At 37.6% G+C, this 17,278-nt stretch overlaps 1 protein-coding gene across 1 annotated transcript in view; it reads left to right on the top strand.

The window, feature by feature from the left end:
* Positions 1 to 7,279, top strand: part of LOC106086339 (uncharacterized) — a 121,516-nt gene extending 114,237 nt beyond the window's left edge. Inside the window, exons 6-9 of the mRNA XM_059367229.1 lie at positions 985 to 1,155; positions 6,201 to 6,829; positions 6,958 to 7,108; positions 7,173 to 7,279. Of these exons, the coding sequence (XP_059223212.1) occupies positions 985 to 1,155; positions 6,201 to 6,829; positions 6,958 to 7,108; positions 7,173 to 7,279 (1,058 nt within the window). The remainder of the gene's footprint in view (positions 1 to 984; positions 1,156 to 6,200; positions 6,830 to 6,957; positions 7,109 to 7,172) is intronic.
* Positions 7,280 to 17,278: the final 9,999 nt, after the last annotated feature.

Raw genomic sequence — 17,278 nt, 5'->3', positions numbered from 1 at the left:
CTGGCAGCAGTGTCTCACATTCGACCTCAAGTGGCGTCTCTGGTATCCCATTCCGAGCTTCCTAACGTCGCTTCGATCATCCAGCGATGGTATGACCTGTTTCTATCTTCTATTCCGAAAATTTTAGAGCAATTTAATTTTCTTTACATATTCGATTATTAATTTTATTGAAATTACTATTTACTATTTTTAATTAATTGTTGTGCTTTCACTTTCTATTTTGTTGCATTGAAAATTTACATTAACATTAACACTTGTTTGTACAACATTTAGATTAGATAGATTTCCATCAATGAAGAATATCTCATCTACATGGTAATTTTAAGTGCATAACGTATGAGTGATGCGTTCATAGCCATTAATAAGAATCATACGCTCCCCATGACTCTTTGGCAAGCAGTTGCGTTGGAATTAAGCCACACACTCACTCGAACACATCATCCATAATCACATAGACACTTGCAGCTATCAACTCAAAATCTTTTAACATACAATGTATTAATCATATTTATTATTCTAACACTTTTGCCAAGCAAATCCTTTGACTAAATATTTACCCAAGAGAAGATAAATGGAAGGCTAACACCACACTAACATCTCAACATACTCAACGTCTTCATCATTCGCACATTTTCCCCATCGTTTTGTATTTATTTAACAAGAATCCCATAAATAATTCCCCCGCTCAAGAATCCCAGCACAAAATTCAACAAATAAACCTTGTTGATTTAACACTGAACACACACACATACACACACAAATATCTCCTACTCTTAACAGACCTGTTATAAAGATATGTACTAACACCCACATATGTTTTTATGGGTTTTCCTTTTCGTCTCGTTTTATCTTTTTCCCATTTCCTGTTTTTTTTTTTCAATACAAATAAATATTAAAACAAATTCCTGTATGCCGCTGGATCCTTGGGCAATGGTTTTGTCGGCCTACTCCTTTGTCCCATTGTTTGTTTTCTGGTGGCAACAGGTGAGATGATAGTGTCATCGTTGAAATATCACGTACAGGAAGCATCAAAATCAATGTATGAAACTAAAATGACACTCATTGTGAGGAAATTCCTAAAGGACGATGTTGGCTCATATCGCTGTATTGCCAAAAATTCACTGGGCGAAGTGGATAGCAGCATTCGATTGTATGGTGAGTATAGCCAATAATTCTATATTATTGAAAAAAAAATGTTTTTAAGGAATTTTTTTTGTTGATCTTACTAGATAGACAAAATTGCAGTGAAATTTCCTCTTAAGAACAAATTTCTGAGAAAGAAGACAAAATTTTAGTCAAATTTTCCCTAAAAACAAAATTTCAGTGAAATTTTCCCTAGAGACAAAATTTCAGTAAAATTTTCCCTAAAGACAAAATTTCAGTAAAATTTTCCCTAAAGACAAAATTTCAGTGAAATTTTTCCTTAACACAAAATTTCAGTGAAATTGTCCCTAAAGACAAAATTTCAGTAAAATTTCCCTAAAGACAAAATTTCAGTGAAATTTCCCTAAAGACAAAATTTCAGTGAAATTTTCCCTAAAGACAAAATTTCAGTGAAATTTTCCCTAAAGACTAAATTTCAGTCAAATTTCCCTAAAAACAAAATTTCAGTGAAATTTTCCCTAAAAACAAAATTTCAGTGAAATTTTCCCTAAAGACAAAATTTCAGTGAAATTTTCCCTAAAGACAAAATTTCAGAGAAATTTTCCCTAAAGAAAAAATTTCATTCAAATTTTCTCTAAAAACGAAATTTCAGTGAAATTTTCACTAAATACAAACTTTCAGTGAAATTTTCCCTAAAGACAAAATTTCAGTGAAATTTTCCCTCAAGACAAAATTTCAGTGAAATTTTCCCTAAAGACAAAATTTCAGTGAAATTTTCCCTAAAGACAAAATTTCAGTGAAATTTTCCCTAAAGACAAACTTTCAGTGAAATTTTCACTAAAGACAAACTTTCAGTGAAATTTTCCCTAACGACAAAATTTCAGTGAAATTTTCCATAAAGACAAAATTTCAGTGAAATTTTTCATAAAGACAAAATTTGAGTGAAATTTTCCCTAAAGGCAAAATTTCAGTGAAATTTTCCCTAGAGGCAAAAATTCAGTGAAATTTTCCCTAAAAACAAAATTTCTGTGAAATTTTTCCTAAAAACAAAATTTGAGTGAAATTTTCCCTAAAAACAAAATTTGAGTGAAATTTTCCCTAAAGACAAAATTTCAATGAAATTTTCCCTAAAAACAAAATTTCAGTAAAATTTTCCCTAAAAACAAAATTTCAGTGAAATTTTCCCTAAAGACAAAATTTGAGTGAAATTTTCCCTGAAGACAAAATTTGAGTGAAATTTTCCCTAAAGACAAAATTTGAGTGAAATTTTCCCTAAAGACAAAATTTGAGTGAAATTTTCCCTAAAGGCAAAATTTGAGTGAAATTTTCCCTAAAGACAAAATTTGAGTGAAATTTTCCCTAAAGACAAAATTTGAGTGAAATTTTCCCTAAAGACAAAATTTGAGTAAAATTTTCCCTGAAGACAAAATTTGAGTGAAATTTTCCCTAAAGACAAAATTTCAGTGAAATTTTCCCTAAAGACAAAATTTTATTAAAATTTTCTCTAAAGACGAAATTTCATTAAAATTTTCCCTAAAGATGTCAATGTCAGTGAAATTTTCCCTAAAAACAAAATTTCATTGAAATTTTTCCTAAAAAAAAATTCATTAAAATTTTCGCTTAAGATAAAATTTCAACGAAATTTTGACTTTACTTACTTTACTTTAATTGGCTATGACAGAATATTTGTTCCACTAGCCAAACGTAGAAAAACGTTCTAAGCGCTTCGATCTTTTGCGCTCATTCTAAAATCTCTGACACTCCCACACTCCCGAGGTGTCTCCCACAACTTGATCTTTTCATCGGGCTTTTGGTCTTCCCGGTTTGCGTGTACCTCCGTGTTTGCCTTCAAAAGACTTCTTTGCTGGAGCTTCTTCATTCATTCTGACAACATGACCTAGCCAACGCAGCCGTTGTATTTTGATGCGTGTAACTATCGTCATCATACAGCTCATACAGCTCGTGGTTCATACGTCGCCTATATTCTCCATTAACGCAAACTGGTCCATATATTTTACGAAGAATCTTTCTTTCAAATACTCCAAGCACTGCCTCATTTGCTTTCGCAAGTACCCATGCTTCAGAACCATATAACATCACGGGTAGTATCAGTGTCTTGTATAGTGCAATCTTTGTCTGTCGAGGGGTGGCCTTGTTTCTAAACTGCTTACTTAGTCCAAAGTAGCATCTGTTTGCCAGTGTTATTCTTCGCTTAATCTCAAAACTGGTGTCATTCCTTTCGGTTACGTCGGTGCCGAGGTAGACCCCTCATAGGGATCCCCCCATAGGATTTTCGCCTTCCTTCTGACCGTATCGCTGTTGCACAATGTTGCATGCGCATTCGTCGCCCACTCCCTTAACTCGGACTGCGTCGTCTCAAAAGACTTCGGGTTGACCAAGTTTATTGACGGCAGTCCTCTGGCCTTCACCGCCAAATCGTCTGCCCCTTCATTTCCCCTAACTCCGTTATGATCAAACGATGTGGATTTTCCCATCCTCAGATAAGGCGTTAATCTCCTTCTTACACTGTAAGACTGTTCGTGACCTTACCATCCTGGTTGTTATTGCCCTTATGGCAATTTTACTGTCAGTAAAGATGATCACACTCGACGTCCTCGCGATAGCACCACACCACTTCACGCATTCCGTGATCGCCCGGATCTCCGCCTGCAGAACCATATTATGGTCAGGCAGTCTAAAACAGATCTCTGTCCCTGGGTTCTCAAGTAAAACCCCAGGCCCACTCTGTCAGATGGCAATACTAGGGTTCCGTCAATCCAAGGCTGTGCCGATGGCAGCAGAGCCTCGCACTCGACTTCAAGGTTCATCTCAGGTATCCGATCGGAAACCTCTTCCCTTCCTTCCAGGTTTCCTACCCACGCCTCAATTATACCGCGATGGTATGAGCTGCTCCCATCCTCAATCTATTCTCCCATTGCTTTAAATCTCATAGCCGCAGTGGCTACCTCACACTTAATCTGTATGTCAATGGATCGGATATCTACAATAATCTCCAGTGCCCTAGTGGGCGTGGTCCTCATCGCTCCGCCTATGCCAAGACAACATGTACTCTGAACCTGTTGTATGGTCCTTATGTTGCACTTTTTCTCCATAGCAGTCCGCCAAACTACTGAGGCGTAAGTAAGTATTGGTCTAATCACGCTCCTGTAGGGCCAGTGGACTATCCTGGGATTTAGGCCCCATTTGGAGCCTACGGCTCGTCTACATAGTGCCCAACATATGTGAGTCTTCTCAGTATGCTCTTGAATGTCACACTTTCAATTCTGTTTCCTGTCCAAGATCACACCTAAGTATTTGACCTTGTCAGATATCGAAATCGTCTTATTGAGGAAACCTGGTGCGTTAAATTGGCCCACCTTCGACTTCCTCGTGAACAGGCATATTTCAGTCTTCTCTGGGTTGACATTGAGACCTCTGAGTCTAGCCCAGTCATATGCCATATGCAAGACCCTTTCGGCCCTTCTGCATAGCTCGTTCGGATTCTTACCCCTTAGAAGTGTTACAACATCATCTTCTTCGGGTTCAAATCCCTCCTCAGTCAGCATCCGTAATAGGTCATTTATGGTGGTCACCCATTGGAGTGGCGATAAAATGCCCCCTGTGGCGTGCCCTGTGCCACTTTCTCCCTTTTATTTATGCCATGGGACACACAATTTATCCACCTGTTGCTTAGCATATGGTTTATCCAGTCTCTAAGGACCGGGTCCACCCGGTACTGGTCTAAGGATTGGATCAGTGTGTCGATCCGCAGATTGTTAAATGCCCCTCGATGTCAAGGATTCTTCTATTTTATGCACTACCTCTTGCAGGGCAGTCTCCACCTACCTTTCCTTGACATAGGCATGCTGTTTGTATTTGAGCAGTTCGCTGGATGTCATACTCCTTATCATGGTGTCCACAATACGTTCCATGGTTTTGAGTAGAAAGGACATAATTTTGGTAGACGAGGCGCCAGATAGTCTGCCTCTTTCTGCAGTAACGCCGGAAATATTCCATGAGGTCCGGGTGACTTAAATGGTTTGAAGCTCCTCAAGGATTCCTTCACCATAAATTCCGCTATTATAAACCTTCGATCAACCTCATTATTACAAGATTCCGGTGTCTCCCTGAGTCCCTTCGTATCCTGTGGAAAATGGGTTTTCATCAAAAGCCTCAACATGTCCTCCGTTGTGTCTGCTCTCACTCCCATGTCGTCTACTAAAGTTTCAGTTTGGACATGGGTTTTTGAGAGAACCTTTTTTAACTTGGCGGCGTCATTAAGGCTATCGACCTGTTCGCAAAGCTTCCAGTAGGCACGTTTTGCAGCTCTTGTAATCTTATTGTATTCCTTGAGCCGCGTGTAATACACATCCCAATAAACTTCCCCTTTTTTACGGCGTGCTCTGTTAAAAAGTCTGCCGACCTCTTTCTTAGCAAAATGTTAGTAAAATTATCTCTAAAGACAAAATATGAGCAAAATTTTCACAAAAACAAAATTTCAATGAAACGATCGTAATGAAAAAAATTCAGTGAATATTTTTTTAAATTTTTTCTTAAGACAAAATTTCTGCAAAATTTTCTTTTTAGACAAAATTTCAGTGAAATGTTCAATAAATACAAAATTTCAGCAATATTTTTCAAATGACAGCCTATCACTAGAAGCAGTTTCTCTCTAAAGTAAAAATTTCGTCCTTAGAGGAAAATTAAAACAAAAAAGTTCAATGTAATTTTCCTTTCAGACCAGATAACAGTAAAAATTTCTCTTCAGACAAAATTTTTGTAAAATTTTCCCCAATGACAAAATTTCATTGACATTTTTGTTACGAAACAATTTCAATTAATTTAAAGAAGAAATTTCAATTTGTCTTTACCCCTTCCTTGGACTTTTCCTACCTATTATACCATGTTATGCGAATTTCTGTGTTTTTGCCATCGCATTGACATTTGGGCTTTCTTTGTATGCTATTTTAATAAGAAGTCTCACTGATGTTATTTTAAAATCCTTTCTCATATTAAATGACTGTTTTTCAATTATCCTGTTTTCTCTCTTCCTCTCTGTGGCTCAATTGCCCACACATTCTTATTATTTTCCACAGAAATCCCTGGACCAAGTCGTAAAACACCGGTTAATAAACATGGTGGAAGTAATACCGATGCCGACACCAATGACATTTTAAAGCAAAAACAATTACGCGTCACATATCAACCCGATGATGAAGATCTTTATGGCTCTGCAGAGGATTTTGATGACAGCGATTTACCTCTACCACCATTAACACCAAATGTCTACTACACCTCAGCGAATGGAGGCGGTGGTGGTGGTGGTGGTGCAGGCGGCTCCACCAATGGAGATGCCAATGGTCCGGGCTCAAGTTCGGCGGGCAATTCGGTCAACGCCAACCATAAACATCCCACACATAAACCTGGCGGAGAGGGAACTAGTGGCGGTGGTGGTCGCCACCACTACAACACCATGGGTAACTCTTTTGAATATGGCCTCGCAACGGGTGCTAATGGTGGTGGAACGGGAGCTGGTGGAGGCCTTAATGGTTTACCCGGTGTTATTGGCAGCAGCAATGCTGTTACCCGTAAGCCCATATTTTATGGCAAAACGGATGTACGCGGCGGCGCTGGCAGCATTGGCACTATGGACAATAATGACATCACCTCCAAGGCTTCATCGAACATTTTGCGAAAAATGTCCTCCATGGTCGTTACCCCCACGGCGAGTGGATGGCATTGGCAATGCTGTTGTTGGTGGTGGTGTTGTTGGCTATGGAGTTGGTGGAGCTGTTGGCCATTTCACTACCATCATTGGCCATATTTAATAGTTTCATTGTCACTGTTGTACAGTTTAATCACAACTACAACAACGTTTTTCTGCAATTTATTATAATACACAACAAACACACGGGAGCCACAGCAATGGCAACGGCAACGGCATCAGTGGCAATAAGTAGCACAAAGACAAATGCAACAACAACAACAGCAGATGCTGCAGCAGGCACAACAATGACATTGTACAGACTTAAAAAATAGAAAAAAAAACTTCAAAACATTACAAGAAGCAGCCGAGGACCTTACGTGGAACGTCAAGTCAACGGTTTTAAGAAATGGCAAAATGGAAATCGATGAAGTTTATCAACAAGAAGTTCAGCTTGAAACGGATTCTTAAGAGCAGGTGAACATAATATTAAGATACGCAATGATTGATATAGGAGTGGAAATGTTGTTAGTTACATGTTACCAAAAAAAATTAAAAAAAAAAAAAAACAAAATCCCTAAAACCAAAAAGAGTTGTTTATACATGCATAAATATAATCTCGAAAACTGAATTAAAGGTATAAAATGTTTTTTTATAGAAAATCATTAAAAATTAAAAAAAAAAATATATTTAAAATATTTATATTAACAATACGAATGATAAGGTTATGGAAAACTGATATTAAGGAAAGTTGGAATACTCGATTCGATTTTACATCTAAATATAATTAAAATCTTGAGCAAAATATTTCATTACTCTTACAGCGAAAAACCATGGAAAAATATGTTGTAAACACATTATCACTTCCTTCCCTTTCTTTTTTGATGTCACCGTGGCGCAGAGGTTAGCATATCCGCCTATGACGCTGAACGCCTGGTTTCGAAACCTGGCGAGACCATCAGAAAAAATGTTCAGTGGTGTTTTTCCCCTCCTGATACTGGCAACATTTGTGAAGAACTATGTTCTATAGTCTCTTCTTCGTCGACGTCCTCACAGCCTCGGCAAAAGTCGTTACTCGCAACCTTCAGTCTGTCAGCATGTTTTCCGATCAGTGACCTGCCATGACAGACACAATAGCTGAGATGTCTGTTCTAGCCAGCGACAGCAAAGCGATAGACTACTGAGTCTACATAATTTTGGAATGCTCACAGCCCCCCTTTGTGAACATCTATAATTCGTTGCCCTTCGGGCCTGATCCTGAAGACTTAACATACATGTCGCAAGAGTCGTACCCACAGATTCCAGTTCCCCTGGAATGTGTAATGTGTTCTTAGTTTCGCAAGCACGTCCGGTTTACAATTCCCTGGGATATCTCTGTGGCTCGACACCCAGAATAGGTGAATATTGAACTTTTCAGCCATCTCATTGAGAAATCTGCGACAGTCGAGGGCGGTTTTTGTATTCAAAAATATATTCCCCAGTGATTTAATGGCTGTCAGAAAAAAAAATGATGACAATCGTCGTTATGACATTATATCTTAGCCATTTCAACCTCTTGATACACACCACAGTGGTCAGTTAGCCTTTTCGATATGACCAGTTCTAGTTTTTCAGAGCACACCCCAAAGTCCACATGGTCGTCTAGTTTGGAACCATCCCTGTAAAATGTCTGAGTAACTTCTATTACCAAAGCGGTTCAGGCAATTTGTAATCCTAGAACGTCCTCCAGGATAACACAGTGTCCGTAGCCATCACATGACCAAAGAGAAAGGTCCCTTAGCTTCATGGCAGTGGTTGCAGCAATTTGTCAAGCCACATTAGATGAAGCATTAAATTCAGTGCATCATCCGAATGTGATCCACAGACAAGTCATTCTTTGAATCTGGCTGAGTATCTCAGTGAGTGAACATTAGGTGGACTTTTGAAGCGCCGTCCACCAAACCAAAACACCATATAGCATTGTCAGACATATTATGCTATATGGTATGCAGTATATACCCAATGCTGGTCGCACGGTTTAGACCCCCAACTTCTACCAATGGCTTCCTTGCAGGTGCATAGGGCAAGAAGTTAAATTTGCTGTGCACCAAAACTCCCAGTTATTTTGTGCTTTCTGTAAATGGAACATTCTCCCCTTCAAGGAGACAGGTAGGCAACTTATATCTCCTGCTCAAGAGAACTACTTCTGTTTCGCACGAATTTCTACCTAGACCATTTTCTATAGCCCGCTTCGCTGTTGCACGTAAAGCTTCCTGAAGAATATCTCTTAGAGTGCTGGGAAACTTCCCTTTACTGCAATAGCCAAGTCATCAGTATACCTATAACTTTTTTGTCTCTACTACATGCATGCTGCTGCCGCGACAGGCGATCTCCAGGGATATTTGCCCTAATATATGTTTCTATCGACCTCTCAAGAGTCTGCAGCATAAAGGATGAGAGACTTATAGGACGAAAATGACCTTCGTGTCCCTCCATCCCACAGTTATATATGACATTTTTAAAACAAGCTGAGTATATCTTTCTAAGCCAAGTAACCAGTCTATCAGACGCAGCTTGTAATTCAATCGGTGATACATCAACAGGGCCTGGCGACTTAAAGAAGTCGAAACTTCTTATTGCCCAAAGGATTCCTAATAACCTCCGACGAATGCATACCAGTGAGCATGAAAAGTGAGAGTGAGAGTGAAAAACGAATCTTGTATTCAATTTTGGGGCCAAATGTAATACATATTTACCAACAATGGCAATATGGGGCTCAAATGAAGCGTATTTGGGAGTGGAGCACGAAGTTGGTACTCACTTTCGGGACAAATCTCTGGAGGTCCAGCCCACCCCAAAAGGACCCCAATCAAAACTTATTTACCGACCATGGTAATATGTGGCTCATATGAAAAGTATTGGGTTGCCCAAAAAGTAATTGCGGATTTTTCATATAGTCGGCGTTAACAAATTTTTTCACAGCTTGTGACTCTGTAATTGCATTCTTTCTTCCGTCAGTTATCAGATGTTACTTTTAGCTTGCTTTAAAAAAAAAGTGTAAAAAACGTATATGTGATTAAAGTTCATTCTAAGCTTTATTGAAATGCATTTACTTTCTTTTAAAAAATCCGCAATTACTTTTTGGGCAACCCAATATTTGAGAGTAAAGCATGAACCTTAGAAGGTTTAGTGTCGGGGTGACCATATGGACATATACAGCATGGTTCGGTCAACTGGCCAATCGATTAAAAACGAGCGTGTATTTCTGGCAAGTTTTATATTCGTGATGAACATCCTAACGTCAACAATAAGAAGGCAGATATCCTCGGCACCCAAGCCTTGAAAGTAAGGATAAAACTGTACAATGCTACCCACACTTCAACGATGATCAAGGGAAGCAATAGGGTTGGATCCATCGGAAGATTTGATTTATATCCAAATTTGAAGCGATATTGCCAATTTGCAATCCACAACGAAGTTTACGTGCAAAATTTCGAGCGTATATCTTTTTTCATTCGACCGCGATCGGGTGGGCGGACGGACCTCGACTCAGAAAGTTAAGACGATTAAAAATATATATTTTTCATAGGGCCGCAGATTATTGATCTGTGGTAATACAAACGGACTTTCGACTTCTTATACCCACCCCCATCCAATGGTGGTGGGTATAAGAAGTCGAAAAGTCATTTTTCTTCTGCAAAAAAGTCGGATTTTTGATTATCAAAAAAAAATCGAAAATCAAAAAAGCGACTTTCTGCTAATCTGATTTTTTCGATTATCAGAAAAAGTCAAACAGCTCTAACAATGTCCCTACTCGCCTTTCCCTTATTCTGAATAACAATTTCTTGAGAGTTTTTTCCCTACTCCCTTTCCCCTTATTCAAAAGAAAATTCGAAAAAGAGAAATATCGGCCAGGGAAAAAGTAGGTATTCTGAATCGAAATAAAACGGAGAATATGACGTTAAAAATTTGGACAAAATTCCCACAATCAAATGGAAGGGAATTACCATGAATTTAATGTTTTATTTTATAAAAACCACTTCTTACTATTGGGTTGCCCAAAAAGTAATTGCGGATTTTTTAAAAGAAAGTAAATGCATATTTAATAAAACTTAGAATGAACTTTAATCAAATATACTTTTTTTACACTTTTTTCTAAAGCAAGCTAAAAGTAACAGCAGATAACTGACAGAAGAAAGAATACAATTACAGAGTCACAAGCTGTGAAAAAATTTGTCAACGCCGACTATATGAAAAATCCGCAATTACTTTTCGGGCAACCCAATAGAATCGGGCAGCACACATTGATATGCAAGAAGTCTTCTGCCTGTTCCTTAATGGCTGACCACCACAGCATTCATGACGACGAAGTCGAAGCAAACCTCCATACTACTCACTAAGATAGTTCTGCCCAAGAACGATTAATCCCATTGTAGCCGGTTGTATGTACCGGATTGACCCGATGGAGTTCTTCATCGGCAAGGGCTGCTGCCTCAGTTGTATTCTAAAGCAAGCTAAAAGTAACAGCTGATAACTGACGGAAGAAAGAATGCAATTACAGAGTCACAAGCTGTGAAAAAATTTGTTAACGCCGACTGAAAACTCCGCAATTACTTTTTGGGCAACCCAATATAACACACTGCTACAACGATTTGGTAGATTCAGCCTCTTAAACTCCTTTTGACAAGGGAAAACGCCTACGTTCAGGATGTGTGTTCCGCATGCAACCAGGGACAATCCGTCACATTTAATCTATTTATCTGTCCACCATACCACTCTAGAAGCGTCTTATTTAAGACAACGATTGTTGGTTAAAGATGGAAAGTTGTTAGCACAACAAATATCGTAACAAGTTGTAGGCCATAATTGTAAATTGCAAATTATGCCCAAGAACATTCCACTAAGGAACAGCAGTCCGATTCAAGTTTAAGCTCAATGATAAGGGGCCTCCGAACGGCGTGGCGCAGTGCGACACCTCTTTGGAGAAAAGTTTTACATGGCATAGTACCTCACAAATGTTGCCAGCATTAGGAGGGAAAACCACCGTTAAAAATTTTTATGATGATCTCGCCAGGATTCGAACACAGGCGTTCAGCGTCATAGGCGGACATGCTAACCTCTCAGGCCATAATTGTACCCTGTTAAAAAACAAAAAGTAAAAAACAAATAATACAAAAGCAACACTTAAACTGTTTATAAACTTTCTTGAACTCCTTTATTCCTCCTTTCGCTTAAATTGAAATTATATGTTATATTTTCCAAAATTTTTTTTTCAAATATTTGAACAGAATGAAACAGCTGTTTTCGAAAATTAGATATTCCCTCTACCAAATTTTTCCTCTCCCCATTCAATCAGAATAAGAGCATTTTATTCGAGAGAGAAATTTAATGGTGGGAGTTTATGGCAATGACACTCTTGCAGGTGTTGCCTTTCTTGTTCTTTTCAAAGTGTTTCAAATTAAACCACCCAACTTTTGCCAATGCCCCTCTGGCAGGTGTGTAGAGCCAGAGTTGCCTTTTTTGTAGAGCTGGCAAAAAATCGATGCCACTATCGATACTATTGATATTTCATTTGTCGACTGAATATGGATTGATATTTTTTTGGGAAAACCATGCAAAAATAAGCAATCCGACGTTGAATCTATCCAGTAAGATACATTGCGCCTATAGACGGCGCAATTTTCATCCGATTAGGCTAACATTTTGTACAATGATTAGTCTCATGACTTCCAACTGACTTTATTAACCTTGGTTTTATTTGGTCTGTACATTGATATTGCTTCTATATAAGTCGATCTCCTGATTTTCAATACTCATTTTCAGTTGAAATGTAGGTGATGGGAAATAGTAACGTTAGTATCGATTTATTTTTAAAACTATCGAATATATCGAATGTTGCAATTATCGATAGTTTGCCAGCCCTACTTTTTTGCCTTTTCCCAAAATGTTTCATTTTAAGTTCTATTTTCTGTTCAGTAAAACATCCAGGTATTTTCAGCTTTCAGCAAATGGAATATTCTCTCCTTACAAGGTGCTTGAGAAATTTGTATTTACTGTTGAGAAGAACTACTTTCGTCTTAGATAGACTACTCCAAAAACATATTTTAACTTTATATTTCTCATTGAATACAATAGTTCTTCAGCAAATTTACTTTCTTATCCTTCTTTAATATCAGTTTCCAATAGCCATTCAATAAAATCCCCTAAAATTACTGTATTATAAACGAAAATATCCTTTCTGCTATGCAGTTGCATTTCTATACTCTGTAATCTAACAAAATAAAAAACAAATTAAATAACAAAAATCATATAAAATACTTGAATATCACTTTGTACTCAAACGAATGATACAACGTAAAGTAAAACAGAAGACAAAACTTAAATTTGTAATTATATTCGTTCGTATACTATAAACGAAAATCAGTTTTGCATCGTGTTTCGTCAATACCAACAACAATCAAACAATCAAATTTATATATCTTAAGTTTCTAAGTCACTAAGCCATGAGAGAATACCTTATGAAATCCAACACTAAGACACAAAACACACACACACACTTATTCATATGCATTCAATAAATCCATATAAACATGTGTAAATATTTGAAGATTATGTTTTGGAGAAACGTTGACAAAAATATATGCTATTCAGTTTAAAGTGGAACAATAATAAATCTACATTTGATGAGAAATTTATGTATAATTAAAAATTTTAAGCAATGTTTATAATCACCTTAACCGTTTTATTTTTTGAAAGAACATCAAGATTTGATATTTTATGTGGAGTATGGGAAACATTAAAACCGTTACAGGTCTGGTTGAAACCCTTTGGCAATGACAGAACATTTGTTCCACTAGCCGAACGTAGAATAGCGTTCAAAGCGCCTCGATCTTTTGCGCTCATTCATTTTTTTTTTGTTTGCCATTATTCAATACATTTGCAAAATTTCAACCATATTGGATAAGAATTGCGCCCTCTAGAAGCCCAAGAATTCTAATCGGGAGATCGGTTTATCTCTATATTTTGATCCGATCTTTACAAAATTTCGCACAAGATGTTCTTTTTAATGTTCCAACATGTGCACATAATTTGATCAAAATCGGTTCAGATTTATATAGAGCTCCCATATACATGTTTCATCCGATATGACATTTTTAGGCTGTAGTTGATAAAATTTGGTCCGATCTTTACAAAATTTGGCAAAATGTTTTGTATGCCCATAGTGGCATGGTTTGGATTAATATCCACACCCTCTTTTACCTAACCTTACCTACAAACGTAATGACCAAGTTAGTATACCGCCTTCCTATGGTGGAGTGTATAATAAAATATAAAATCCATATGTATTTAACCCCGCTTCAAGTTGTAAATATGCAAATTCTTTGTTCAAGGAAAAATTCGCTTAAATAATTAGAAACTATATACCAAAATATATGGGCGACGTAAAAAGCGAAAACAAAATTGCAATTATTTGGCATTTAAATAATGACTAAAATTACAAGTGGATCGATAATAAGACTTTAAATGAAATGAACTTTGGCAAAAGCAAGCTAGCAGAAGTATTCTCAATACGAGTATAACATACATTTAAAGCAAGTTCTTATTAAAGAAAATTTGGTGTCATTTCCATAGTGCAAAAGGTCATAGAGCCAATAAATAAAAGCAAAACGAAAAACGTTATAAAATCAGTTTTGCAGAAAATTGATATGGTTCAAAACTAAAATTTATGAAAGTCATTGTCATCATTTGGGTACTTGCATCATCATTTGGGTACTTGCAACTGATGAAATTTTTCGAGGCAATTACAAATAAAAACGGCCGTGCCGAACTCTGAATACCCACCACCATGGATTTCGCCAAAAATTCGCCTTTATTAACTCAGTTTATATTGCAATTATTTTGCAGCATTAAAAATCGGGAATTGGTTGCGGCTGCTATGGCCTCAAGTTGTCATATCGGGGAATCGGTGTGCAGCGTGGTGCAGAACTTAGCATGTCCGCCTATGACGCCGAACGCATGGGTTTAAACCCCTGCGTGAACATCAGAAATTTTTCAGCGGCGCTTATCCCCTTACTAATGCTGGCTACATTTGGTAAAACTTCTCTACCAAGTGGTGTTGCCAAGGAGGCCCCTCTGATCACCGAGCTTAAAATTTAATCGGACTGCACACATTGACATGAGAGAAATATCCCTTGTTCCTTAATAAAATATTCATTGGAAATTTAGTTTAGTATCAGTATATGGGCAGAATCGGATCATACTTGATACAAACGATGAAAGTCACAGTAGATTTCTTTGTGTCAAATTACAGCCAAATCAGGGGAAAATTCACGACTCTGGAGTGCGAGAAGTCCAGTCTGGCGATCGGTTTATATAGGGCCTTTATCAGTATATAGACAGATTAGTATCATACTTAGCACGGACGCTGGAAGCCACAGCAGAAGTCTTTGTTTAAAATTTCAGCCAAATTAAATGAAAATTGAGGCTTCTAGGGACTCAAGAAGTCAAATCCGGGAATCGGTTTATATGGGGAATATACGAGTTTATTGATCCATTCAGGTCTTACTCGGCAATGATGTTCTTGTTTCAGTCAAATCGGATGAAAATTGAGATTTGCAGGGACTCAAGAATTCAAAACTGGGAGCTATATCCAAATCTGAGTCGACATGACTCATTTGCAATCCCCAACGACATACATCGATAAGAAGTATCTGTGCAAAATCTTCATTTGTTCCAATGCTATCGCGATTTCGACAGAAGGACAGACCAACGGACTGAAATGGCTAGATCGACTCAGAACGTCAAGACGATAAAGAATGTAAAGGGTGATTTTATAGAGCTGTAGGAAAGTTTTTTACATGAAATCATTATTTGAATCGATAGTACGGTTCATACATTTTTAATATTTGAAGATTATTTCATGCAAATGTTGACCGTGATTGCGCCTCAATTTGGGCATACTCTTTCCATCATATCTCACGAATAAATGCTTCAATGTTGTCTTCCAAAGCGTCAATTGAAGCGAGTTTGTCTGTATAGACATGAGCTTTAACATAGCCTCACAAAAAATAATCTAAAGGCATTAAATCGAACGACCTACAGGGCCAATTGACCGGTCACAAACGTAAAATAAAATGTTCACCGAACTCGCCTCTCATTATGTCCATTGTTACGCGTATTGTGCGGTATGTGGCACCGTCTTGTTGAAACCAAATGTCATGCATGTCAAGCTCTTGCATTTTGGGCAAAAAAAGAAGGATGATATCTCACAGGAGCGCACACCATTCACAGTTAGGCTACAATTCGCATCATCTTTGAAGAAGTACGGTCCAATGATGGCATCAGCCCATAAACCGCACCAAACTATGCATTTTTCGGGATTTGGTAACTACTGCAATTCTTCTGGCTGATCTTCACTACAAAATCGACAATTCTGTTTATTTACGTACCCATTGAGCCAAAAATGAGCTTTGTCGCTCAATGGAAGAAGCGCGCAATGAACTTTCTTAACAGACCACGCATTTTTATAATAAAATTTAATAATTTGCAAGCGTTGTTCGCTTGTAAGAGAATTTACGGTTAAATTATAGACCAAACTGAAGATGTTTGACAGTGAAACAAAACACGAAACTTGCGTGAGCTGTTTAAACCAGTGTTGCCAAAAAGATAATTTTTGTTTGTTTCTCTTTCGAGACGAGTTCAATGATCGGAGATGCAAATGGAGACCATTTAAAAGGCAAATTAAATCATTCTCATCAAGCGAAACCTTTTGGAAGTATTGAATTCGAAATTCCCTTAAAGCGGGACATTTACATAAAAAGTGTTGCCAACCTTCATTTTCGTTTGTATTACACATTGAACATCGTGGATTTGAGTTCTGAGGGAAACGGATTTCATTCAGTTTTATCATGTTGCTTCTGGCCTTAAATATCCACGTTATTTCGTCTTGAGTATAATAGTTGTTCAGGTAGAACTGACCTACAGATGCATCAAGTTTAATATAGAACCTTCTCGTTTCATTTGACTACGGCCTATAGCCATCAATGTATTTTGATTGCAGGTTTTTTAGTAAACGACCACTATTTTGAATCCAAGTATGACTTGAGTTGTAGTCAAGACGCTCCATATTGTTTTCCAACATAAGTTTATTTATTTTCTTGGCCCAGAAGAGTTGACGCCGTTGAATAAGTTTTGCAAGTTTATGTGGAAGCCTTTCTTCGTTGTATTCAAACATGGCTCGATGCAAATATTTTAGGTGTGTACCAAGGGTATATACGTGTCCATTTTCTACACCGGTTTCGAGCATAAGAATATAAGTGGGTATAAATGTAGGCAATTTAAGTATTTTCTTGAGGAAATATAAACAGAGTTTGTCCACTTCTGCGCTCATTCATTCGAGGTGCCTCCCACCACTTGATCTTTCCATCGGGCTTTTGGTCTACCCGGTTTGCGTGTACCACTGTATTTACCTTCAAAAGACTTCTTTGCTGG

This window comes from Stomoxys calcitrans, chromosome 4 (genome assembly GCF_963082655.1).
Source record: "Stomoxys calcitrans chromosome 4, idStoCalc2.1, whole genome shotgun sequence".
Classification (NCBI taxonomy): domain Eukaryota; kingdom Metazoa; phylum Arthropoda; class Insecta; order Diptera; family Muscidae; genus Stomoxys; species Stomoxys calcitrans.
The sequence above is the reverse complement of the archived record's forward strand: the minus strand, read 5'-3'. Positions and strand labels throughout refer to the sequence as shown.